Source organism: Agelaius tricolor, unplaced genomic scaffold, assembly GCF_023055355.1.
Source record: "Agelaius tricolor isolate 1412-34295 unplaced genomic scaffold, bAgeTri1.0.p SCAF_3, whole genome shotgun sequence".
Lineage (NCBI taxonomy): Eukaryota > Metazoa > Chordata > Aves > Passeriformes > Icteridae > Agelaius > Agelaius tricolor.
Window position 1 is genome coordinate 19,725,110 of NW_027269263.1, and position 26,838 is coordinate 19,751,947.

Here is a 26,838-nt window from a genome sequence, read left to right on the forward strand (position 1 = left end):
GCGTCTGTCAGTCCATCCAGCGCGAACCAAAGGAAACCCAGCAAACACAAACCTGGTGCCCACCATGTTACTACAGCCTACTGAGCTGCCAGCCCACCCCGGACAGACACACCCGTGCAGACAGTGACACCCACCCAAGGGCACCAAGGAGCGTGACAGCGCTGGGAACGAGGGGGCTGTGCTGGGGCGTGTGCGTGCACAGGGAGAGCGGAACAGCTGCAGCAAGGACAGGTTGCGGGGAAGGAGGGAGAGTAAGGAATGGGGTGGGCTGCCCGGGGATGGGGGCTGCCCTGGGAGCTGCGGGTAGACGCGGGGGTGGGCGGTGTGTGCGCTGGTACGGAGGCCATGCGGGAGGAATGTGCGCGGAGGGGAATGGCGGGGGCAGCCCTGAGGAGAAGGGGGCGCACACCGTGGGAGGGGCGGAGGGTTGAGTGGGGACGGGAGGAGTAGCGCGGGTTACGCCGGGGAACGGGAGGAGCAATGCGGGGGAGCGGGAACAGCGACCACACCGGGCCGAGGCGGGGCGCAAGGCGAGTCCGTGGGCGCCTCAACGAGCCACCCCCGCGCCAGCGCGGCCCCTCCGGCCCGGCCCGCGCTCCCGCAGCCGCCCCCGCCACGTCTTACCGTGCAGCGGGCGGGCGGGCGCGGCCCAGCCCGGTGGGGCGAGGAGGGGTCGGGTCGGGCCCTGCCCGCTGCCCCGCGGGCGGCGCCGGCACCGGCGCGGGGGCGCGGAGGCCTCAGGAGCCCATGGCGACGCCGGGCCCGGCCCGGCCCTCCCTCGGCGCCTGCGCACGGCACCGCGCGCGCCGCCCACTGCCCGCGAAGGAGGGGAAACAGGATGACGTCACCGCTCCTCTCTTAAAGGGGCAGCGCCGCCGGGTGCGGGTGACGCGGCGGCTTTGCGCAGCGGCGGGCGGAGCCGTGCGCGACCCGGGGCCGGGCACACGGGCGGCCGGGCGGGAGGGCTGGCCGGCCGTCCGTCCAGCGGCTCTTGCCGGACGGCTAAAGGCAGTACTGGCCTCAGGAAGAGCCTCCCCAAGCAGATTTCCCCCGAACCCCGAGTGAAACAAACACGCGGAGAGGTGTTGGAAAGCAAAGCCATGCCTCTACTCAAGTCTGAACAAGGCACTCTGAGTCTCAAAAAAAAAAAAAAAAAAACCAAACCAAAACCACAAAGCCGAAGGAAGAAAGAAAGCAAACGCACCACACCCTAAAACGTTTAATACGCCTGTGCTAGCAAAAGGAGGCGGCATCCTACCCGCGATAGGGTTGATGATTTTCTCCTTTCCTCCTGCTGCATTACAAGTCCCCTTGCCCATCTTGAAACAGATACGGAGCTCCTACCACACATGGCCCGAAATGGCAGCGCATTCCCGTTCTGTCCCAGGGCAGAGCTCCTGCCCCAAACACCCCCACAGCTCCTGGACCCTGCCAGATCACGGCTCTGCTGCCTCCCCCACGCTGCAGGGAGGGCAGCGCTGTCCTATACACAAGAAACGTCCGCTTTCCCACAGAAAACAGCATGAGAGTTTATTTTACAACTGAAAAAGTCCAGTTGCATTCTGATCCAGCAAAAACATACTTAAAATGGAGGCAGGGCAAATGCAGGATAGAGGTAACAGCAGAAAACCCCATACCCCTGGAACTACTTTCCTCTTCCCATCCCTCCTACACTCATCCCTGGAGCTGGAAGACCCATGCAGCAGAGAAACAAAGGAACAACTCTTCCTGACCAGCCGGCAAAGAACAGGCTTGAAAAGAATTTGCAAAGTCACCAAGATCCATCATTTATTGCCAGCAGGTGTTTCTGAAAATAAGTTTCAAGGGTTTGACAGAGCCTGGAAGAAACAGGCCTCTCATCAGGATAATGCAGGGATGTGTAACTACAGGAGCAACAATTTAGAAATAAATTAGTATTAAAATTTAGTATTTTACTGCCAGACTGGTTAGACAAGGAGAGGAGAAACCCAAACAAACCACACCAGCACAGACACCAAAGCAGCAGGTGCCACTCCACAGAGAGCTCAGTCTGTTTGCATCAGGCACTGTGCTGCTGTTAAGTGCTCCATGCCCCTCTCCTTCAGGACTTAAATTTGAAGAAAGCAAAAACAACAAAATCCAGGGTCCACCTCTGTGGAAGCCAGCGGACACCCAAAGCCAACGGCGTGGAAAGGCCCATCCCTTTCTCCTCCTCAAGGCCAGACACATGGGATGCCAGAGGCTCATATCCAGGAACCAAGAGATCCTGAATCAGATTTCACATAACTCTCGCCTGTTCCAAGGCTGCAACTGCAGAGATCAGCTCTGGTTTATTTTTAGGCACTCCAGTCCTGTGCCTTTTTTTCCAGTAATTCTGATCAAACTTGTTCCTGGAATTCAGAAACAGGTTCAGCTGCAAGACCATGCCTCCTTGTGTAAGATGCGACTCCCAGCAAAGATGCCAGGGCCATTAAAGGAAGAAATGACAGATGCTGGCATCACTTTATCATTTTCTACTTTATTACTTCAAATTAACAACCACGATAAAGCTCAAAAAAGTCCAATATTTACACAGGAAAAAAGTACAAAATCCCCCCCAAAGTTCTTCAGGTTTTTTTTTGTTTTTTTAAATTACAAAGTAATAAAAAGTTTTGCTCTTTAATTAAAAAAAAGAGAGAGACAGTAAGAGGGGTAAATAAATTAGGAAAAAAACAGGGAGGAAAAATAAAGTGTTAAATAGAAAGGGTAAAAACAAACAAAACAAAGACTAACCCCACCCTCCCCGCCCTGCCAACAACCCATCGGCTCCACACTACAGTGACAGTGTGTCTGCTACAGGCCATAGGTCGCAGTGGTGATCATTGTGTTTCAAAGCCCCAAGTGCCACAAAGCAGCTTGAGTATTCCTAAATTATATTAAAAAACAACTAAAGTGGGGGGGGAAAGGGGGGGGAGACGGGTGGGAGAGGGCAGGAGGGGATTGTGCATGTATTGGTGGGTCTTACTTGGGGTTGCATGAGGAGAGAGCAAGAACCATCACTCTGAAAAACTCCAAACTCCAGTTTCTGTGCGCCCCTCTCTTCTCCTCAAGTCCCACACTCTCTCCGCAGGAATTAAAACAAGTTTTAATTAAAAAATAAAAATAGAAAAACACGCACAGCCAGACAAAAAAAAAAAAGACCCCACTGCAGGGATGAGAAGTATATTTCTCCCTGTATGTCAGCTCCAACAATCCCATCCTCTGTGGGACCAGGTGCCTCTCCAAAGAGATCCCTCGGTGTGTGAGGACCACTTGGATCAGGGAAGGCTGGCACTTCTCCCAACAGCCAAAAAGGAAACCGCAGAGAAGCCACCCAAGGAAAGGAAGCCCGAGTCAATGATTAGGCTGTTGCCACAATTCCCCCTCACAGCTTAAAATGTGTTTAATGCTTGAGAAAATAAATTCTGTTATAATAATAAAAATCAGACTTCTACCATCAAGTGTGGCTGGAATCTGATTCCCTCCTGGCCCACAAGGCTCCTGAAAAGAACAAAACAAAAAAGACCCAAAAAAAACCTCACCCACCCACCACCAACCCCTGCCCTCAGAAAAAAAGGAGAGCAAAGTTTAAATTTATACGGCTAGAAACCATATGATTTGAAAACAATATTAAAAAGAAAAATTAAAGCAGGAGAGGATAGCCAAGAAGAAGGAAAAAAAAGAGAGAGAACTCAAAACCAGGAGCAGAGAGTCAGGAGAGGGAACTGAGGGTAGCCAGTGGGGGCAGCGGGATGGAGCTGGGAGCAGCGCAGGTGCTCCCACACAGCTCCCACGTCGTCGCAGCTCCTCGGAGGCGCTCACACCAGGGACAGGCGGCCCTCTGGAAACGGCTCACACCAGCGCGGGGGCACAGCTCCACTCCTCATCGTTGGCAAAAAGAAATTCTGTTGGGTTTTTTTGTTTGTTTTTTTTTTTTTTTTTTTGTCTTTTTTTTTTAAGGTTTTTGTTTGTTTTTTGGGTTTTTTGTTTTTTAAAAGAAAAATACAGTGAAGACACTAAAAAGAGAATTCAAAAGAGAGAAAAAGGCAAGAGATGTTAGGAGTAAAGGCTCTTCCCAGCACTTCCATTGCCAGCTGGAGTGTAATAAATCAAATCAGCCCTTTCTTCTACACTCCTGCCTCCCCTCAGAGTTACCTTGCCCAGCTACTGTCGTTTCCTCTACAAGAGGCACTCAGTTTCTGTACAAAGTCTTGCACACTTGATTACCTGCTCAGCACCCTCCACCCCAACACTGTCACACTGCCAGAAAAGCATTCATGAGGAAGAAACGAAATGGCTCCCCAGCCAGCACCTTCTCCACCCTTCCTATCCTCGTGGAGAACTGGAAGCTACCTTTACACCTAAGACAATCTGTTCCCCCAGAGTTTTGGCAGCCAACCTTATTCTTCCCTCTGAAGCCAAAAGACATCTCAAAGTAAGGTGAAAGGAAAGGAAATATACTAATCCCCCATAACAACGAAGTCTTAACTTAAGGCTTTTTTTTTCCCAGCAATTCCCTCCTCAGGGTTTCCCAAGCATGAGTACAGGCTCACCTAAGCAAACACTGGTCCAGTGGCAATTGCTCCTCACTTCCCAAGGTGATCAAATGGCACACTTGTCTACAAAAGAAAAGGAAGAGTTGCTAAGGGCTGGAGAGGAAAAATAAAGCAGAAAAGGCTCCAAAACAGAGAGGCTGCATGTTTCTCTCAGAACACCCTCCCTCTCAAGAGTTTACTGCTTTGCTTCTCCAAACCACTGTGGTCTGGAAGACAGCAAAATGAAGGCTTACTCCAAGCAAAGCAGAGAGCTAAAATGGCAGTACTCAGCATGGCCTCCAGAAAATACATAACAGAAGAGCAAGGGTGTAACTCGGTACCACTCCCCTCACCACACCAGAAGCTTCCAGCTCATGTCGGCTCCAGCAAATCAGGCAAAAACTGCTCTGGGGCCTGTAGACCTGGGACATCCAGGCCAAGGCCAGGAACACTGCAGCAGGAACTCACCTGTGATGCTGAAATCCGTGACACTTCTTGCCGCCCTGTGAGGTCAGATGAGGAGACATTGGCAGGAGCTCCTCGGTGTAACCTCATGCTGACCTTTCGCTCCCTGTCCACTCTTGAGATTGCTCTGGGGGACGTGTTGCCTGTTGGGGCAGAGAAATGTTGAGACAAGAATATCAGTCAATAGCTTTGGTTTCCAGCCAACAACAGGGGTGGCACCCTCCCCCAGCTCTCCCACCCTCCTCACCAGACTGCTGGATTCGGGAGGTGGGGGTGGAGGCCATGGGCTCGGTGACATTGCGGAGACGGTTGGCAGTGGCTCCGGCAGGTGGGCCAGGGGGCAGTGCTCGTGTGGCTGACCCTCGGAGCTGCCCCATCCTCTCCTCCCGCTCGTGCTCTCGCCGCTCCCGATCCATATCCTCAGGGTTCCGGGCTGCTCCCTGAGTAGAGAAACCCCCACACCACACATGGCTATCAGGCAGGAGAGACAGCAGCAGCCCCGGAGAAAAAACACATATTGCTCCATCATGCCGAGGAAGTGGAGCTCCATCCCCAAAACTTCCCCCACCACCTTCCATTGCACCAAGAAGGGACCTCATTCTATTCCAAAACAAAACAGATAAGAAAGCATATGAACTACAGCTGTTATTACAATCCACCTCTGTGTCCCAGCTACAAATATAGCTCTCTCCCAAAAAACTATCTCTACCCACCTCTAGCTACACATTTACTGACACAAGTGCTCCATCAGACACACTCACTAATACCACAGTAACTATGCCCCCAGTTAGTGATACACCAAACAACTCTGCCTCTTTTTCACTCTGCCTGGTCCCTTTGCTCAGGCTGCTCACCAGGGCTAAGCACAGACAGCAGGCAGTTTCCAATCTTCCTCCCCCATCTCCATGATACAAACCAACCCTGGTCCAGCCCTTTTGCCAAACACACTCACAAATTTAAGCATGTTCCAGTCAAAGACGTAGTCATAGGAGAAGCCTTGGCGGTGGAAGAGGTTGCGGAAGAGTTGCCGCAGGTATGAGTAGTCAGGTTTATCGTCAAACCTCAGTGAACGGCAGAAGTTGAGGTATGTTGAGAACTCAGCTGGAAAGAGCAGAGAACAGCTGATGGCTGTGGTTTGCCATCCAACCTCTCTGCTCCCACCATGGAGCTGCTGCAGCCCTTTGGCAGCGGCTTGCTGGACCAGGACAGCACAAACACAGAGCTGTGTAACACAGACTGAGCCTGCTGGTGGCACTGCTTTGGCCACCAAAAGGACCCCATCTCTCTTTTTACCAGAGAAAATGTTATGCATCTTTGTCTGTCGGCTTCTCCAAGCAAGACCTAGCAAGTCACAGTGCCTGCTGAAGGAAGGCAGGCCTAAAGAAGAGCTGGAGACGAGTTTTGGGAAATTCAACTCTGAACAGAAGTCCTCCTAGCTCAGTAGCCAGTTGTAAACAGTGGTCAGAAGTAGATGAGAGGAGAAAGAGTGGGGCAGACACATCTGATACTTCCACTGACATTAGCCCATCACCTACTTTCAGCTCCAGGAACCTCCTGATCTGGATGTAGTTCCTAACTCTTTAGTAATCCTCACACGATCTCTCTTCCACATACTTGTCCCGTCTCTCCTCCAAGTCCTGTAAGATTTAAGTATCCACAACATCTTCTGGGAAGGAGTTCCACAGGTCTCCACACTGGCTGTGTGAAGAACCACATCCTTTTGTTTTAAAGCTGGCAGAAACCAGCATTGTTTCTCTTCCAATACAAAAACTGGGGCTACTAAATAATCAGCTCCCATCCAAACTTCTGTAGGCATAGCCAGAGAGTAGACTTCTACCATCTCTCTATCCACCTCTTTTTCCAGCAGACTCATTACTTGGACAGAAATCAGCTCACCTCTGGTCACGCTTTTGGCCCTTTCCTCAGTTATACCATATCCTTTGTGAAACAGAGGGATGGACCAGACCTACACAGTGCATGCAAGGAGCAAGTGGGCCATGGGTTTATGCACACTGTTTGGGATCCTTTCCTAGTAATTCCTAATGCTCCCTTTCCTCAGCAGCCACCGAGCACAAAGCTGATGTTTTCAGAGAATAGCTCATTGGTGAATGGCACTGGTCAGCCAGAGCCTACTATTGTGCATGTGACCTGAGGACCAAGACTTCTCTCTGTTCTAACATACATTACTCCATGTTTACTTACAAAGAACTGCATTTGCCACTTTATGGCGTGGTTATTCCTGGGACTCCCCAATTAACAGTAAAAATTCATCATCAGCAGCATATGTTCTCAGCTCAATGTCCACCCTCCTCCTTTAAAATGCTCACCAGATCCTGAAGATCCCCCCCTCTCAGCACTCCCATGCCCTTACTAATGCAAGGTTTGACTGTCCACAAAAACACACTTCCCACTTCTGAACCCAAACTGTACCACGACCACTCCGTTATCCTTCTCATCATCCATGTCAGCAGCACATCCTGGTCTGGGGCATTGGCACTGCTCTTTAGGATTCAGGATTCCAGGGGTTTTCAGCAGGTGAACAAGCCAAGCAGCAGACAAGACAGCCATCAAGATGAGAGCACTTACAAGGGTACCCTTTGCAGAGCACCTCGATGGGCGTCGACATCTTTTTCTCGCTGATCCTCTCGTACTTTTGGCGCTTGGTGGCAGCCTTGAGGCCCTGCCAGGGCAGCGAGCCCAGGTTGAAATACATGAGCACATAACCAAGGCTCTCCAGGTCATCACGGCGACTTTGTTCTGTGAGAAGTTACAAAGGGGCAAGGAGTGAGCAGCAAACAAAACTGCTTTGGCAATCACATAGCTCTGGCGGTGAACACTGAATGGAAAAACCAACCCTCTCACTTTTCTGGTAGATTTCTATAGATAGACAAACTTGTAGAAGACATTCCATAGCAAATTCCTGTGATGATGGTCATACTACAAGAGTTAAGGTGCTCCTCTCCCCATACAGCCCAACCCACTTCATAACTAATGACTCTGACTACCTCCTCACTTGGACAAGCCCTAATTCACACAAGAATTTCACATCTCAAGAACTGCTGCAGCAACCCTGCCTACTTTGCTCTTCCCAGTCCCAGAGGAAGGGCACCTACACTTCCCCACCCAGAATGATTCTTCAGTCCAGGGATTAGTCATGACAGAGGTAGTCACAGATAGACAAAGCTAACAGAGGTAAGTCCAACACAGCCCTTTCAAACACATCTTCTAATTAAACTGCTGACAGTCTTTAAGCAGGGCAGAAACAAGGAACTAGGGACCCCTTCTTGTAGTAAACAACTTTGTTGATGGTAGAAGCCTAACATGTAATGCGCAAAGATGCCTTTCCAGCTTGGTGACATTTTTCAAGCTGTGGAGGAAAGGGACACACTTTGAAGAAAAAATTCCCCTCCAAATGAGGAATGACTGTGTAACTGGCATCACTACCAACTCTACTTAGACCAAGGGTTGCCCATAAGATGCCATTGGAAGGACCTATATTTAGATGCTTACTTATGAAACAAAAGAAACTGGCTCACAAAAAAAGCCCCCAACATTTCACATTGACCTTGTTCTCTGGAATAGCCAAGCCATTTTAAAGTTTAAAGCTAGCTCAAGAAGGACTTGATGCAGAATCTCAACAACTGCAAATATTGCCTGGTTAACTCCTCCCAACTCCTCCAACATTGCTTGCAAATTCATCTATAAATCTTGCCAAGATTGTCTTGTTCTTGTTTCCCTCCCAAATAAAATAAACACTTTGGAGAAAGTACTTTACATCTCCAGAAGAACAACTGAAACAGATAACAAGAAGGCAAAATATGGCTTAAGGGAGAGCATAGGGATAGAGGAAAGACTAAAGAGCTCCATCTATTAGATTAATTTACTACAGCACATTTTGCTGGTTTCAGTGCCACATCCTGGAAGATGTTGCAGATTATATACCAGTCTGTGAGCTGTCAGTATCAGATACATGCTACCACCTGCCCCATTCAAAGGCCAGTAGGTCACTACAACTATCTCTTTTTTCTGTTAGCTGAGCTGAATCATGACAAAAGAGTAGCTGTAGCAGGTCACAGATACACATATCCTCATGTAACAACACAAGCTGTGGGTCACAAGGCTCCTTCCTTGTGAATCTCTCTCACAACCTCCTAGTTGTTTTGAGAACTCAGGGCTAGGCAAGTTAAAACTGTTGAGGGGGGAAAAAAGTACTGTGGTTGCAGAAGGACAGGAGGGTCTCATCACTCCATAACTGATAGGAGAGATCATTTGGGTCAAAGCACATGAAACACCACAAAAATGCCACATTCCAAGACAGTAGAGGAGAAAGCAGCCCTGCAGATTCCCAAAGTGTCTTACTTTGAGCATGCAGAAATGACAGCATTTTTTGACCTCACTAACTTACTGTCTCAAGTTGCCCACTTTAAAGGGGCTAATACTTCCTAATCTTATCAGGCTACTGCCAAAGATAATTACATGACTGTCTGGGAGATACTTAGATGCAATGACAGGAACAGAGAAAAGAAACCCAGTTTTGCATTTAGCCTAAGGTTGGGATACGTGTACTCTCAGAGGGCTGCGATTACTCACCATGCATATCAAATAAACAAAACTAAACAATATTGGCTAATGACCTACATCCTTAGACAGGAGGCATGTGGAAATGGAGTCAGAACACACACCCAGGGCTTGAAAGCACAAGAGACAAGGATAACCTCAGTCCTGCAGTCTTGCCAGCCCTTGACATATCCATGCTGAAGCTTTATCACCTCTAGCTGTGGCTGCTTGACTAGAGCGTGGTGGTTCCCCTCAGAGGAGTAGGGAAAGGCAGGGCAGGAACCAGAGAAACCTACTGAACAAGCAAATCAGCCTTTCAGGAATAAATCAGGATGTCGCCTCCAAAATCCTGCTTGAACTCCAAACTGCTTAGGGCAGGCTGAATAACACACCTCCACTTGTGTGAAGCACAGCACTTTTGAGCACAGCCACCAATGCCATCCAGAACCGGATACATTCTGCAAACAGATGCCTGGTCACAGTCCTAGCACTTTAGGGAAGGCCAGAATTAGAGACTTGAGATTAGGGAGCCTGAAGTCAGTGCAGGATGCTATGAGCCCTCACTGAAGGCAATGAGAGGGGTCAAAAACCAAACTGGGAAGCTAACTAGTATCCATTAGGTGCATACAAACACACCTTAACTGTGTCTTAACACAGCAATATGATCAAGGAAAAACAACTGCAAGCACAACACCTAATTATTAAAATGCTGAACAATAAGTGTTTGACTGCACTGCACTCCTGATGTTTAGCACCTCACGTACGTGTGGTCACTGCAGCCCACTCAAACAACTTCAGTGAGACTCACACCCGTGATGAGCTCAAGTACCAAGAGACGGGCCACAGTTGGGCAGCTACCTCAAAACATTGTAGCAGTCTGCTTCCTGTAACCCTATGTACCAGATCCTGAATTAAACCTTGGAGGAGGGTAAAGGACAACAGTTCCTACTTCCCGTTTCTTTGTTTCATCTTCAGTTACTATTACACCCATATTTTAATTACTTTTTTTGCAGGGTCAGGACACTAGATAACATTAAACAGCAAAGAGTTAGAAATAAAACTTTACCTCTACACACCAATGAAACATTATTTAGTGTTATTACTTTCCACTTTTAGAAACCTGACAATCAGTGACTAACTCTCACAGCATCTCTGGGCAGCAGGAAAAAAGTAAGATCTCACCTTTGAGTTTGAAAAGAGAAAGAAAAATACAAGTGACGTGAATGCATCCGCTGAGCAAGTCAGTGCAGAAGCAGGATTATAGTCACGACCTGTGATGCCACACTATACTTCCTCTCTCCATTTTATCTTAGCTCTCCTACAATGGGTTTTTTTTTTTGAAAACCAATTTTATGAAAAATGTATTTTCCTTAAGACATTCATCCTCCTTCCCAAAAGCCCTTCCAATAGAAAACACAAGGTCGCCTTCCCACACAACCTAGCATGACCTCCCAAACCCAACCCACAGTTTCCTCCCACCCCCAGCCAGCCCACACCTTCACTCCCTTCCCAAAGCAGGGTCCTCAGAAGCCAAGTCAGCGGTGAGTGGCAGGACAGGACAAGACATGCTTGGGCAAAGACCGAAGACTGAGGACTGGTTGCCTTGGACACAAAGCTCATGACAAAACGTGTTTCTTTACAGCCTAAACTGTCTCCTGGTCCCCCTGTCCAAAGAGTGTTTTCCTCCACTCTGATCCTACCGAAGTGATGCTGCTCCCATGCAGAACTCCCTAGAAATCAGCTGTCTTCCCTGGAGCCAGCCCAGCTGCAGGCAGGCTTAACCAAGCAATGTTTTCCTGATTACATACTCAGATCTGATCTTGCACATGCTGGACTAGAGTTCCCCTTTCTCTCCTCACTGCATGGCAACAGCCTTTAAAAACACGCAAAAATCTGGAATGGGTGACAGAGGGCAGGATGAGCAGGAGGCCTTATGATCTGCACAGCCTACACCGATACCATCTAGGACGTTCATCTGGGAAGGCACTGCCCCCCCACCCCTCTGTCACCCAGACAGAGACCATCAGATTTCTCCCAAGACTGTCTCATGGGCACCCCGGGCATCTATTTCAGACGTTACAGGCTACAGTGGTGCAAGGGACTCTCATCCCTAGAGCATGTGAAAATTGACTGGAATGCGTGAACTGAAGCCTGCACAGTCCAATGACTCCCCCAACGGCAAGTCTCCAGCTGTGGAACCCTCCCCAGTTTTGCCTCCTACTTTTTTCCCCAGTCACCAGGAAAAGAATGTGTTTCCTCCAGACATCGGAATGCCCAACCCTTAGCTTGCAAATTCAAATAAAGGCACTTATTCATTTGCTATTCCCGTCACACAAATACCCCGGCACCTGGTTCCTTCTCTCTCCCTAGACCACATTAACGTTAACATTAAGACAGAGAATTTACTCTCTGAAAAGTCAAAAAATTCTGAGTGATGGTTCCCATGGCAATGCTGCTAACTCATAAATATCTCTGTCATATACCCTGTGGCAAGGTCTTGAGAAACAGGAACTCCAGCTGAAACCCAAACACCCCCACCCCCTTTCCTCCAGGCAAGTCATGTAACCTTTATGCCGTTCAGGGCAACTATCGGCAACGTGGAGATAATACACCCGAGACCTGTTGCACAGAGCAACTCACACCCAGACTCTCCCCAATCAAAGGGCACGGAGAGAGCGGCGGCTGCACTCAGACCCGTGGCATATGCAATTTGCCCTTGGATTACTGTTTAGACATTGTTTGCTCATCCTGACACACAAGCCAAGCAGCAGTAGTAAAGGGCTAAGTTGGGGTGGAATGAATAATGAAGTCGTTCAAAAGCCACAAGCAGACATTTAGCCTCTCGTGATCAGTTCAGGCAGAGCAGGCACACACAAAAGAATCGACAGACATAGTAGTGAGAATTATTTTGTGCATGTCTCCTTGTGGCAGTTACCATGGCTGTGGAAATCTTGACTGAGAATTCAATGGAGAGTCAGTTATATATATGCAGGTCAAGCCAAAATACAGAAGGCCAACTCAGAAAGCTCTACAAGAACTATTTTTATAACATGGAAGAGGTCAGGGGATTACAGCCCACTCTCAACACACAACACTCCCCATTTTGATATAAATAAAGCATTCTTAATCTAAAGTTATATAGTATTAAGCAAGGAAGACAGTGGGAAAAATTGTTTTATTTTCTGCAGGCCAAGTATTGACTTCAGATATCTGAGAAATATCTGCAAGAGGGGAGAATGCAGGAAGAATGAGGACATGAAATCCTGTAAAAGCTGCTAGTTTAAAAGGTTTGAGTGCCTTGCTCTGATTTTCAAATTCCCAGGTTAGGTTATACACTTGAGAAGAAGGGCCTCCCAGAGATATAAACAATCTGCAAGCACAGCAGATACTTCCCTGGGTCCAACAGGCAGGACAACTTCTGTGTTTCTGTTCCTTAAGAGTTGCCAGTCAATAGCAGAACCAAGTCAGCCTGTTCCAAATGGACCCTACAGTAACTAAGGAAGCCTCACACTGTGAACAAAGTTTAGCTTAAATTTAGCAGAGAAAGGAGGTCAAATGCTGGAAAGTTTTTGGGCAGAGAATAGAAGAGAAAACTGCAAGAGGTTTTCAGATATGGTCCTCACAGCCACCAGGGGCTGACTCCCAGGACAAGGGTTTGGGTGACTTCAGGAGGTTTAAGTTGGTGGGTACTAACCTGCACAAGGCCTTTACAAAACCTGGGATGATGGTCATCACCAGTGTAAGACCTGGCTGAACACTCAGCACTCTTTTCCAGCCTAGTTTCATCCCTTCAGTACTAACCACACACGTTAAGGGCAGAACCCTACTTCCCTGAAATTGCCTCACTGGGTTAGTGTAGTTCACAGACACGCATATATTCTGAAGGCCTGTGACAGCCAAGCCTCAATCACAGAACAGAGGTGTTCAGAAGCTGGAAGCCTCCCCTCATTTCAGCTTCTTGTATATTTCCAGCACATCCCCATCCTCAGTGGTGGGTAACACCATATTGCAGTGGGCCTCTATCTTCCAGCTCTGACAGCTACAGAACAATCACTAACCAAGGCACTCAGGAGTCAAAAAGACAGGTTTCAACTGCACATATTCCTAAAGGCTCAGTGCTTGTGAATGTCTCCTTTACACATCTAATCAGCCTGCAAAAATTGTGCAAAGGCAGATTTAGTAGGAGCAGAGTCAGGGAGGTCACAGCCTTCATGCTCAACAGGGCCCCCTGCACTGAGCAGTGCACACACACAGATCAGGAGATGATTTCTGTCTTCAGGAGCTCAGAGTGCCACCACAGCAGCAGAAGTAACACAGGTGTAGCATTTAAGTTATTTGCCCACTATCTCAAGGCAGGTCAGCAGCGGAGTCAGGCAAAGAACCCAACCCTCTCCTTCTGGGGACATACTACCTCCCCTGGAAAGGCCCACCAAGAGGCAGCAGCAAGCAGGCTCACCAATTCCCAGGTGGGTGTTGATAGAGGCATAACGGGCTGTGCCAGTCAGGTTCTTGTTTTCCCGATAAGGGATGTGCTGGTGGGTCCGGGCATCCCGGTACTTCTTGGCCAAACCAAAATCAATGATGTATACTAGGTTGCCCTTTTTGCCAAGGCCCATAAGGAAGTTGTCTGGCTTCACATCCCGATGGATGAAGTTCTTGGAATGAATGTATTCAATACGGCTGATCTGGAGGAGGGATAGATAAATAAATAAACAAACAGTGAGACAAGTAAGAAACAAACTTATTTTAACTGCATCTGTTAAAAATAGTACCCTGTCCAAGACACTGGCCCGTCAGAGCAAGAAAAGGACACTTTGCATTGAGTATCAGTGATGACAGCCAAGGAAATGACACTCTCTGGATGCTGCAGAATCTGGAGATGGAATTTAACCCTGCTCACCAGCCCAGTCCTCACTCTGGGAAGGTCACCATTAACATCACAAGGAAAGATGGGAAGCAAGTCTACAGGGACTAAAATTTTGAGCTTCAGCATTGACAGCTCTAACTTTTGAACTTAGCTGGGCCAGGAACAAAACAGGTCTGTCCAGAAAAGTGAAGGGTCTTGAACCCAGGGCATGAGCAGGGGAATTAACATAGGTGCCAATAATTCATCAGGCAGGCAAAGGTATCTATGTGTGCAACACTAACGCAAGGCGAGCAGCAGGCAAAGGAAGGAGGGATGGAGATAAGGAAATGCCACCAGTGCCTAGGTTCCAGGCCCGCAACTTCATCAAGAAATAGAAAGCTGGCAGCCACTTGTGCTAAATGAAGAAAGCCTCAGATACAGCAGTTCTCAAGCAGAGGGGATGGGAAGGGAGTGTGTGGGGGGAAAAGGCATGGAAAAGGAGAGTAGGCACAAATGCTTCAGAGGAAACTTACCATCTGGTCTGCCAGCAGCAGAACTGTCTTGAGACTAAATTTGCGGGAACAGAAGTTGAAGAGATCTTCCAGGCTGGGCCCCAAGAGTTCCATCACCATCACATTGTAGTCCCCCTCTGCTCCACACCACTTAATGGAGGGGATACCCACTGGGGAAAGAAAAAGATTTAGCCCAGGGAACAGAAAGAATAGATGTTGAACCCCCTGCTGAGAAGATCATGTGTAACACCAAATCATTTCTTTTCTAAACCCCTTCAGAATAATTTCCTTCTCCAACCACTCCCCCGGCCCCATCCTTTCCTTCCCATCTCACCTCCTCCCTGCATCATCTTGTAGAACTTGCTTTCAATGTGGAGCTGGGGATGCTTGGTTTTGACACATTCCAGTTTGATGGCCACCTCTTCACCAGTCGCAATATTGGCTCCTGCATAGGAATGAGAGTGAAATGAAGATTGCACAAGAGTCTACTGAAGTTAAACACTTTTAACAAGGCCTGTAAAGATGCCAACACCTTAAGATTTGCCCTGAAATTTATTCTCTATGACAGAAATGAGATTCAGCCACTTCAACTTCATACGGTTTCCAGCACTGCCATTTGTAAATGCAAGCCCAGAGAGAAGCACATGAATAGGACACCTGGTCTGATCCTGAAGTCAGTCTAGAACAACAATCCTACACGTGAACTGCCTTGTTATCTCAAAAAGTGACTGACTTTGGAAGGTCAATCTGCACATATCAATAGTACCTAAATCGAGTGGAAGTTGTAGCTCCCTCTGATCATAAACCTAGCCCCTGAACCCAAGCAGCCCTCAGGCAGCGATACGGAGTATCTCTTCCCCAGAAAAATTACTGGTTACCTCAGTTACATCATTTCAACACAGCCAATTAGTTCAGGAGGAGACATTACTAACATGTTAGCTCTCTCTGTTTTCTCCACAGCACTGACCTGCTCAATACAGACAATTTCTAAATCCCCAGCTTCTCCCTCTCCTGAGGGTTTAACTAATACCTTTATCTTTTGCCAACACAGAAACATTTGCTATATCACAAATTAGAAGCATGAAAAAATAAGTGAATCCAGTCCTGAATTAAGCTGCCTGGACACCTTTGTCGAAGACATTGCTAGATACTTTGCAATGACACTAAAGCACCACCCCACACGCTTCTCTCTGAAAACAACTGAGCTGCCAGCTGCAAAAGCCAGCACTGTGGTCCCAAAGTGCACTGTCAAAGAAGGAACAGGCTGCTCCTTTTCTTGTACTAGCTGAAAGGATTCCAGATGTTTCACATCACCCTAAAATGGAAAGAGGGAATATCTGTACACAGGTCACGGGAATGACACTCAAGACTTGCTTTTCTCCTCCCCCGCCATGCCCGCTTTACACACTCTGACAAGCCCTTCCTTGTATCTGGACTATCAGAAATTGCACTTAAACACAAATCAGAGAGCAGCCCTGATCACAAGCAGCTTATGAACACTGTCATAAAATAAACTTCTCCAGAACATGTGTGCCAAACATGAGCTAGAGTCAAAGGTGATGTTTTGCAGATATCCCATAGCTAGTTTTGGTAGGTCTGGCTAATTTGTGCCTCCTGAACTCTGTGATAAGACTTTGAGAGTCCACAAGGACAAACTGCAGATAAATCTCTTCATTTATCCTCTTTCACATGCCGCCTACACAGCCAGGGACCAAAGAAAAGAAGGAAATGTTCACACAACTGGATTGCTTCCCCCCATGGATCCAAAAGAGATCCATCTCCAGCTGAAGAGTTCTGGCTTGTACACAAAGTTAGCCAAGAGCTGCCTGCTAGCAAAAACACATGATCTGGATGCTGCAGTGCTGGGTTGAGACAGACAAGCTGCTAGGAATTTGTAAGAGAGCAACAAAAACGATCAGGGCCTAAAGGGATTGATTTACTAAGGAAGATTAAAAGAGCTAAATATGTAACATAGACAAGAGATACAACTAAGAAGGGTGGGGAGGAAGAATGGGACATGACAACAGTCTACAAATATTTGAAGGCTGTAAACACTAAGGAGGGAGAGGAATTATTTAGGGTGCTCTGAGGGAGGGGAAGGAGGAGCAATGGGATTAATTTAATACAGATTTTAACGCAGGATCCAGGAGAAGGGAAAGGGGGAAAGCCATCCTGAGAGGCAGAAACATTTGTCCAATGCTTACTTTTGAAAAGATGCTGGCATTTTCCACTTAAAAAGTGGCGGCCAGAAAAACAAGTCCCTACATTCCCTTCACTCCACCAGAGGACCATTCTTAAAAGCACCAGGCAGGTGCAAGTAGGAAAAGAGTAAGAAAAGGGACTAGTATCCTTACACCTTTTAAATTAGTGTTCAACCACCAGCCCTCATCCAGCATGGAAACACCCAGGACATCCAAAAAACGTAAGAGCATTCCTTGCCTTGTTTCTTTCCCCTGCCTTTGTGAAGACTTTCCTCCAAATCCTCTGAAGCAGCTCCCTTGTCTGCTCCCCAGGGAGAATTTTTCCCTCTCCCAAGACATTTTCTGACACACAAGCAATGATGAGTCTCTCTGACTTTTTGCGGCATTAGCATTTTGAATGAACCAGATTCCCAGAACATGAACAATGGAAACATGAATAAGTTTTCATCTCCACATTACCCTGGGTGTTGAGAAACATGGAGATGCACCCATGACTGGGCTGTCTGCAGGTAGGGAGTGTTATCTGCGGGCACATAAAGCTGGAAAAGGGAAAGCAGGGGTAGGCATCAAGAAGACTCAGATTTCTCAAAATGTGATGATGCAATTCAGATGCCCAGATGGCCTTCAGCCCCACTCTTCATAGCCCAAACACAGCTGTTACTTAGAGAGAGAAGAAACAACCCTGTGGCCTAGAAGAACACAAGTAGAGGATGGTTTGGGTTGGAAGGGACCTTAAAAATCACCTAATTCCAACACCCGTGCCATGAGGGACACCTTTCACTAGACCAGATTGCTGAGAGCCCCATCCAGCCTGGCCTTGAACACTTCTAGGGATGGGGCATCCAGAACTTCTCTGGGGTACCCTTTCCAGTCTCTCGCCACCCTCATAGCAAAGAATTTCTTCTTAATATCTTATCTAAACCTTTTTCAGTTTAAATTCATTCCCCTTGTCCTACCACTATGTGCCCTTGCAAAAAGTCTCTCCCAGTCTTTCTTGTAGGCTTCCTTCAGGGAAGGAAGGCTGGAACTAGGTCACCCCAAAGCCTTCTCTTCTCCAAGGCTGAACAATCTCAATTCTCTCAGACTTTCGTCACAATAGAGGTGCTTCATCCCTCTAATCATTATTGTGGTCCTTCTCTGGACCAATCTGACCTATTCTTTGGTCAGGGGGTCACTGTCTGAACTCTTTAGGCTTGTTCCTCTCCAAACCTCATCATACCTACAAGCTGCTCCCTGTACCATTTCTTGGCTAGAGATCCACCGAGATCGAGACCACCACTAGCAAGGAGGGAATTTAAGGGCAGGAGTCTTTCTGATCCTTTGTTCTATGCTTTGACCACCATCTTTTTTAAAGCTACAAGTACAAAAGCAACAGTTCTGTGCTCTCTTTACAGGCTGGAAAGCACCGTGTTTCAGACAAATGCAGCAGAGTCTGCTAGCTTCAGCCACTCGAGAGAGTGACTGTAGGATGGGGGATAATTCCTAACATCCTCCCCCAGTCTCGCTCCGCTGTGGGGGCTGCACAAATTCAGCTCATTCATCACAAGCTCTTTGAAACGGGGCCCCGGGGACAGAGGATGTCACCGGCTGAACAGGATCTTTTCAGAGTGGAATCCTGACTGCATGTCTGATACAATAAACACCGCCCTCCCGGAGCATCAGGGGCAACAGGCAGAGGCCCCGCACTCGCCACCGCCTGTGCCCCTCTCCACAGCCTGCCGAGGGAAGAATGGAGGGCTGGGAACAGATGGATGAAGGCAGATAGGGCGAGAGAGAGTTAACAAGCCAGGAAACAAAGGGAAGGCACTCCCCTCCCAGCAAGGGAGGAGCCTGCCACCAGGAACTGTCCCCAGCCAGCTCAGGTCCCAGCATGCTTTGTCTGCCCAGCTCCTCTCCACCACCAGTGTGCATCCCGGCCAAACGATTCCTACATGTCCAGCAACCCTGCCCTGCCTCTTGGCCAGCACCTCTGACAAAGCACCTCCCCCTCCAGCGGCCCAAAGGTCTCGGCAATTCCTCTGCAAACTGGGTTTTGCTCTTCTGAACGAGAATTTCTAGAGGTAAATGGGCTAGCCAAGGCCCATGGGCAGCCTGATCTCATTTTCCACCCTCTCAAACCAATGGGGGGGAGAATATGCCACCTAGCACACCTACCCCTCAAAGTAGGGCATGGAAGGAATGTGCTTCAAGACCCAGCTAAGGATTAACACAGTCCATTCTTTGTGTCTACCCATGTAAAAATCCAAGTTTCCTTCTGACAGACAAAAAACCTAAAACAAACCCCAAAGAGGACAGCACAGCACCCACTGGTGCTCTTCACCTACAGAGCAGGTGAAGGCAGTAACACCCTGAAAAAGAGAAGCTGAGGATAAACCATACAGCCCCTGCCAATCCTCAGAGACAGACAAGCCCTGCTGTGTGTCCGCACCATTATCAAAGGAGAGAGCTGTGAGGTGGACCTGGTGCAGGAGAGAAGTCCTGGTGAATGAGTCCTTCTGTCTGCAGAGCAGGCCGTGAGAGCACAGCACGAGCACCAGCGTCCTCCAGACGCACCACCACAGACTACATGCCCAATCCCTCCAGGCTGGGGAGTCACCCAGGCTCCACCAAGTCTCGCTATCACTGCTTCAAAACATGCTGGCTTGCACCTCAAGGAACATCACAAGGGCTTTGATACTGCATTCAAGTAACTTGGTTGAATCCTGCTGTGCTCACCACACTGGGGCACTGGGCTTCCTGTGTTTGGTGACAGGCAAGGCAGGCACAACCCCCTCACCAGGGGCTATTTTCCATACCCGATTTGCACAGGTGGATGACCTGTTACATGGTACAGAGCAATACAGGATCAGGCCTTTCCATCCAGTACCTCCTCTCTCTCCCCACATATACCCCAGATGTTTAGCAAGATCTTGACAATTTACACTGTCCTAGAGAGGGTCTGGAATGCTTCAAGCCCTAGCATAGGTGGAAAATGCTGTGTCTGAGCTATCACCCCTGAATCCTAGCACCTGGGAATTAAAAGCACTGTCACCCAAGACACTAACTGGTTGGAGGGCCACAGAGGAGTAGGACACAGGAACAGGCTGCAGTAAAGGCAGCACACGGTGGAACTGGGATCTCAGATCCATTATTTATCATCTTTGTTCACGTTCTGGATAAAGGTGGCAACAAAGCCTGTTACTGATGATTCCCACAGGACACTTAATCAAGAGGGGCTGCCAACACCAATCAAGAGAGAATAATAAAGCAAGAGGGAACTGGAGATAAAAACCAGAGGTTGAAAATAGACGGTGATTTACAATCACAGGAAAATGTAATCTGAACTAGAGGTATTCAACAAAAGGGATTTGGGCAGGGATGGGAAGATGTTGGAGATCCTAGAAGAGCTCTCCTACGATACAGCTGACAGTGCATTAAGGCCAATTCTGAAACCTGATCGTGCTGGTGATGGGGAAAGCCAAGGAGACCCAAAGCAGCCTATGCAGAGGCATCACATTACAGATCACTCGAGGGTAGTCCTCCACTGCCAAGCACTGGAAATGCCACACCTCAAAAGCAGTATTGGCTCCAAGCTGCCCAGCAGATGAAGAAACTAGAAAAAATTGAAGGACCAGCAAAAGTGAGCAGTGGTGGATGTACTGGGAAGCAAAATACAATTCAACTGAACAAATTAATAGTCAAGGAGCACATGACAACCACCTGCAAGTACCCAAAGGGTGCAGACACCAAAGCAGAGGGCAGCCCTTCTGCTGGCCTGCAGGAGCACAGCACAACAGGTAGTGGTGAGAACCAGAGACAGGTAACGCCAGCCCTCATGGAGGGACTGGGCAGGCCGCTGGGTAGTCTCGCCACTCTGGCCCCAGATGGTTTGAGCCAATGAAAACATGAGCAGGCAAGCATCAGGGAATATATCTACACATCAGCACACTGGCTTGGAAGAACTTCTACCCAAGTGATCTGCTGTGGTAACAGGAAACCCAGCACCTCATGGGCTCTGTCCACTGAGCTTCCAGCTCAGGTCATTCCAGACATTAATTCTAAATCCCATTACAGATCTAACAGATCTGAGCCCTGGGACTTCCAGGCTCTCTGACCTGTTTTACACCTCCTGTCTCAGACCTTTCTCTTACAGGTCCTGGACCACCTCTTCCACTACTAGTCTTCCCAAAACTGTATTCCTTCTATCCTTGAAGGAATAGCTATTTACTCCCTTTCCACCACACGCTCTGTGAACAGAGTTTAAACCCACACACACCCAAGCTCAAGAAAGGGAAGTGACAACGCTGGAATAGGGTGTATGACAAATATGCCCCAAACAGTCCAAATCTAAATCAGTCTGATCAACCACCACTGTGTCTTCAGTATGTGGTAATGCAAAGCTGAGCTCATCCCCCTTTCTTTGCCATGAGAAGACCAGCAGCCACCAGCAGTATTCCATCAGTTTCTTCTCTTCTTCACCCCTTCCAACCTTACATGGTGCCCACAAATACCAACAGGCAAGAAAAATAACCCCAAAACAATGATGCAATTGAGAAAACCAACCTTGAGACAGACTCTCACACTCACCTAGGTAAATGTCTCCAAATGAACCACTGCCAATCTTTCTGCCCAGCCGATATTTGTTTCCCACTCGAAGCTCCATGGTTCAGTCGTGCTAAGAAAAGAGACACAAAGAGCAGTGTCAGAGCAGAAACAGGAAGTGAATCATGTAAGACTGCAGAAGAGACCTCCCCACTTCACCCAGAGGCTGAGTAGTTTTAAATCTTTAAATACTTCACTTTTTACATGGCTTCTATCACCTCTCCTGATCTCCTAAACTTCCAGGGACAACATGAACAAGAAACACTGCAGGAACAAAACACCCTCAAGCATGTTTTTCCCATGTTCCCATTATTAGAATGAAGCATGATTGGACCTCTTCCCCACCTTTTTGCTTAGAGACTAGGAAGGGGTTCAGGAAAACCCTTCTAAGAAGGTTTCACTGCATGATCACGCCACACTACTGTAAACAGGTACTGCTTCTTGTACCTTACAGCACTTGGCATTGGGACAGAAGTACCTTGTGAGACACCAGAAGTGTCAGGCATAATAAACCCTGTGAGGAGTTTCCCTCTGACCCAGCCCTACTCCAACACCTCGGTGGTGGTGGTGGTGAAGCACAGGACTCAAGGGCTGTGAGGGACAGACAGACTGCCAGGAGAAAGCAACTCCATCTCTCCTAGGCGGGGGCCAGGACAGGGGACAGGGAGGAGACGTCTCACTGAAGTGAACCCTGGCTAGGAACACCCCTTGCTCACCTCCACACGCATCTGCTGATGTGATCACCACCTCCTTTGGTCTACCTGAGCCTCTCCAACTCTCCTGCCTACCTAGGTGTGCCAGCTGTTTGCTTTGAGTATTTCAGGCCTTTCCTCATCCCTTTACTTGAGATGATTAGCTAACCCTTTGACCTGATATACCCCATCAACATGCCCAGGCTCAGCCTATTCACCTTCCACAGAAAACCAACTAGGTGGAAGAACCACAGCCACAGAGTTTTGTTCTCTTTGCCAACCTCAACTTCTGCTGCAAAGACCTTGGCCAAACACAGCTCCAGCAGTTCCCATCTTAACAGCCCCCTTTCCCTTGCCTCTTCTATGGCCACCAACTTATTCTAGGAACCACATCTCTTCCTGAGACAGACAATGTGTCTCCTTTTAGAGGGATTTGCCACAGTCCTAATTTATGCAATGCCACATTATTAGCGTACAAAATGCAGACACAGAGCCTGTTGGGGACAGGAAAGGTGAGGAATGATTCATGTTTTTACAAGTGGGAGCGAGGAACTTTCCCTTGCTGGAGCTTGGTGGGAAGGAAGCATCACTGAAGGAAATAAAGGAGAAATGGCCTTGTGAGGCAGAAGTACAAAAAAATAATCCCAGCCAAAGGATTCTGAGCATACTATAAACCCAGAGCTGCTTCTTCTGCCCCAGGAGATGGGATTACAGAAAGAAGAATGGACGGGCTGCGGAGATGTACAGGGAAATAATCCTATCAAGGCATTCAGGGGACATTGTGAACCCTGAAAGCAGAGCTCCAGTCACCAGAAACCACACACAAAACACTCAGAGGTGGAGTCCCCTCACCTAGCATTTGCTTATGCATGTGGGTTTCTGGGCATCTGAAGTCTACAAAACCCTGTGGCTATTTCTGACTTTCTTACTACCAGGAATGTAGGCAGAGCCTTGGGAACTGAACCAGGAGGCAGGCGTACCTGGGTGAGGGCGCAGCAAACAGACATGATTTTTATCCACTGCCTGCTGTTCTGTATAACCACATTAACATACATCTGACTTGCTGACACTCCTACTCCAATAAACGATCAAAGGTCTGTGTCCCCGGGAACCCGTCACACCACTGTCAAGAGACAGCTCTCGATCCTCCTTCCTTCATGGAGTGTTTACCCAGGCCTGGGAACCCCAAACACCTCCACCTGAGTCCAATTCCCAGCTGGGGTGAGCACAGCCAAGCAGAGACTGGGCAAGAGGTCCCGGGGGGGGGGTCTGTGCCGCACTGGGACGCAGCAGGTACCGCTCTGCAACACCACAGTCCCAAACCTAAATTCGGACCCACCCTTCTGGGACAGGCAGGAGCCAGGTTAAGAAGGGATTCTCACACAAGGAGGTAGCAGCCCTTGTAGCTGATTAAGCAACAGGCTCCAAAGGGGAATCTAAAAAATGCTCCGGGGCGCGGGGGTGGAAGCGGGAAGCAGGATAATGGAGTAAAAAAAAATCATGGTCTCGCACAGCTGTCATTTTGCCTTATCTCCCCCCCAACACACATACATACACAAGTGTGAGTAGAAAACCTGGGCTGAAGTTAGCCAGAGAGCAAGAGCCTGGATTCCTGGTAAGAGGGCAGGACACACACATTCCACCCCCTCAACAACTGCTCCAGGAGTTCAAACATCTATCCCATTTGCTTCTATTTCACACATGTACCCCCACCACCATCTACAGCTTCCGCCTTTTATCTTCTCATCCTCAGGTCTACTGTTACAAGGAAAAAAATTGTACCCACAAAATATATATTCTTATATGTGAAATCTGTATCACCCCTCTATGTATTATTTATACATGTAATATTTAGAAAGCCATCCCTCCTTCCCACCCCCCCTCTCCAGCCTTAACCCCCCCCCAGCCCTGACACCCTTCCTGCACTCTACAGCCAAGGCAGCATTCCCAGGGGCTGCAGGGCAATCATTTAGTTAAACCATTTAGTTTTCCATAAGGGATTAACACACATACAACCTCAGAGCGAGAGTGTGCTCTGCATGAGCGTTTGCATACGTGAATATCCAATACTACACAGCCTCAAAAAAATAATAATACTATCCAGCCGCCAGCACTGCTTCCCCACACACACCATTTTGCACCAGCCCCTTTTATATAATATAAAATACCCACGTACAGGCACAAAGGCCATTATATAAACACACGATAAGAGTTGATATCACATTGCTGTGCCAGCAACGATGGCGACCAACGATGCAGGGACCATCGGGGGGGGGGAGGTGGGGGGGAACCATCAAGAGGGGCTGGGGGACAGGAGGGACACCTCTGTCCCACCCGAGGGGGTCGGGAATGAGAAGATGCCCTGTCTAGCAAAAGCCATACAAAACCAAACCCTCGGCTCCATAATGGAGGCTGCCGATCCCAGCACTGCTCCGGCTTTCAGTGGAAGTGTAGGGAGTGGGGGCTGTTTTACCCATAGACCATATTAAGGCTTTACACGGCTTTTTTTTTTTTTTTATTTTTGGGGGGGGGGGGGGGTGGTGTTGTCTGAAGGGGAAAAAGGATAGGCTGGGAAAACAGTAATTTGAACTGGCTTAAAAATGTGAAGGAAAAAAGAGAAAAAAATACATTTTGATTGAAATGCAAAACACCAATCCCCTCCGGACCCTTAGACACTTACAGAAAGGAGATCAGCAAATAAGATGGGGGGAGAAAAGAAACCCCAAGCACAGAGCATTTGAACTACATTTGAGGAAGAAATAGCCACAACAGGAAAACAGGAAAGGGGGGGACACACACCATAAAATATAATAATAAATGTGTCCCTTACACCCCCACCCCCTACAGGCAAACACTACGCGAAGACAGCCGTACCCGGGCTGTTATTTTTCCGGGTAGGTAACAAAAAGCTGCCACCCCCGGGAACGGCGCTGAACTTCTCCTCGTCCCCCCACTCGCAACCGGCCTCGGCCATTGACCCCCGCCCCTACCGCCCCCCACAAGAGGAAACATCGACCCCACAGTCCCCCCAAACGCAGACACCGCTTCTCCCCCGAAAGAGGCGATGAGGGGGGCCGGGGAGGGAGGCCAAGAGCATCAGCGAACGGAAGGAGTGGGGGGCTCGATCCCCCGGGGGGCGGCCCCCCACCGGAGCCCCGCAGACCCCCGCCGAGAGCACACGGCACCCCCGTCCCCGCCCGGCCCCGCCGGCAGCCAGGCAGGGCCCCGGCAGGCGGAGAAAGGGGAGAAAGGGGAACCCCCCCCCCCCAAAAGTCTGCCGGTGGCGGAGGGGGCGACCCCCTCTCCGCGCCCCCACAAAGGGCTTTTGTCCCCCGCGCCCCCCCGGCCCGGCGCATCGCGCCCTGCCCTCCCCTCCCCCGCCCCCTCCCCCTCCCTCCGCGCACACAAAGAGCCGGAGGGGCCGCCTTTCCCCCGGGGTTTGCGCCCCAAGATGCGGGCGGGCGCCCCCCATACCCACCCTGACGGGAAGGGGGCCGTGTGGGGATGCTGCTCCGCCGGCTGTCAGGGGGCCAGGCGGCCGCGGCGGGGAGGATGACGGAGGATTGGGGAGGGCTGGTGGCGGCCGTGCCCGGCGCGTCCCTCCTTCGCTCGGCTCGGCGCGGCGCGGCGCTGCCTGCCGCCTCCCGCCCGCTCGCCGTCCCCTCCAGCCGGCGTGTGCTCGGCACAGCCCGGCGCTCACCCAGTTTCCATTGAGCCCCGGAGCCAAACCCACTGATGTCACCCAACGAAGCCCCGGCCCTCCTCCTCCTCCGCCTCCTCCTCCGCCTGCCGTTAAAGGCGCAACCGCCGCCGCTCCCGACGCCTTCCCCGCCGCCTTCCCCGCCGCCGTCCCTCAGCTCCGGCAAGCGGGGCAGGTACACACGGGCTCGGTTTTGGGGGCCGCGACCCCCCCTGAAGGGTTCTCCTCAGAATGAGCACAGCCCACCCATGGCAGCCCCTCGCAGCAGGGTGGCCCCGCATGGGGATGGTCAAAGAGAGTGCTGGGTCCCATGGCGCTGGCAGCGGATGCCAAGCGGGGGTCCATCGGGAAGGCCCCACACTGTTCAGGGCTCCTCAGCCCACGCCCCTCAGGAGTGGGGATGCCCCTTGGGTGAAGCACCTGCAAATCCACGCAAATAACAAAGCATGCACATAAACCCTAATGGGGACAGACAGAGGTCCACAGCGCACCCACCAACAGATGGGTGCAAAGGTGGGACTACCCCCAAGACTCTGGGCTGTTTGCGGGTCAGGTGGGCATAGCAAGTCCCAGAGCACCTCCAAAAGTCAGCTGAGTCAGCGGGAGCAGCCAGGATGTGTCAGACCTATACGGGGCTATAGGAGCAGAGCCCGAGCTGGAGAACTATTTGGGGGCTTCTGGGAGATGGGGGCTGGATGTGCAAAGGAGCCAGTGGAGGTGCTGTGGAGAGCTCTGGGAGCAGGACTGCAGGA

The 26,838-nt window shown here is 49.5% G+C and overlaps 2 protein-coding genes across 3 annotated transcripts in view; both read right to left on the bottom strand.

Moving 5' to 3' along the window:
* The window catches only part of TMEM184B (transmembrane protein 184B), a 30,235-nt gene extending 29,478 nt beyond the window's left edge, over nucleotides 1-757 (bottom strand). For both annotated transcript variants that reach the window (XM_071422859.1, XM_071422856.1), the window contains exon 1: nucleotides 625-757. The gene's annotated coding sequence lies outside the window, so the exon portion shown is untranslated. The remainder of the gene's footprint in view (nucleotides 1-624) is intronic.
* A 1,720-nt stretch (nucleotides 758-2,477) lies between these two features.
* Nucleotides 2,478-26,135, bottom strand: CSNK1E (casein kinase 1 epsilon). Its single transcript, XM_071422860.1, has 11 exons — nucleotides 25,865-26,135; nucleotides 21,680-21,767; nucleotides 15,247-15,357; nucleotides 14,934-15,082; nucleotides 14,011-14,239; nucleotides 7,584-7,754; nucleotides 5,950-6,098; nucleotides 5,245-5,437; nucleotides 5,001-5,140; nucleotides 4,551-4,616; nucleotides 2,478-4,013 (listed from the first exon to the last, which is right to left on the bottom strand). Exons 2-10 carry the CDS (start codon nucleotides 21,753-21,755, stop codon nucleotides 4,584-4,586), a joined length of 1,251 nt encoding a protein of 416 aa, XP_071278961.1. The 5' UTR covers nucleotides 21,756-21,767; nucleotides 25,865-26,135; the 3' UTR covers nucleotides 2,478-4,013; nucleotides 4,551-4,583.
* Between the last annotated feature and the right edge of the window lie 703 nt (nucleotides 26,136-26,838).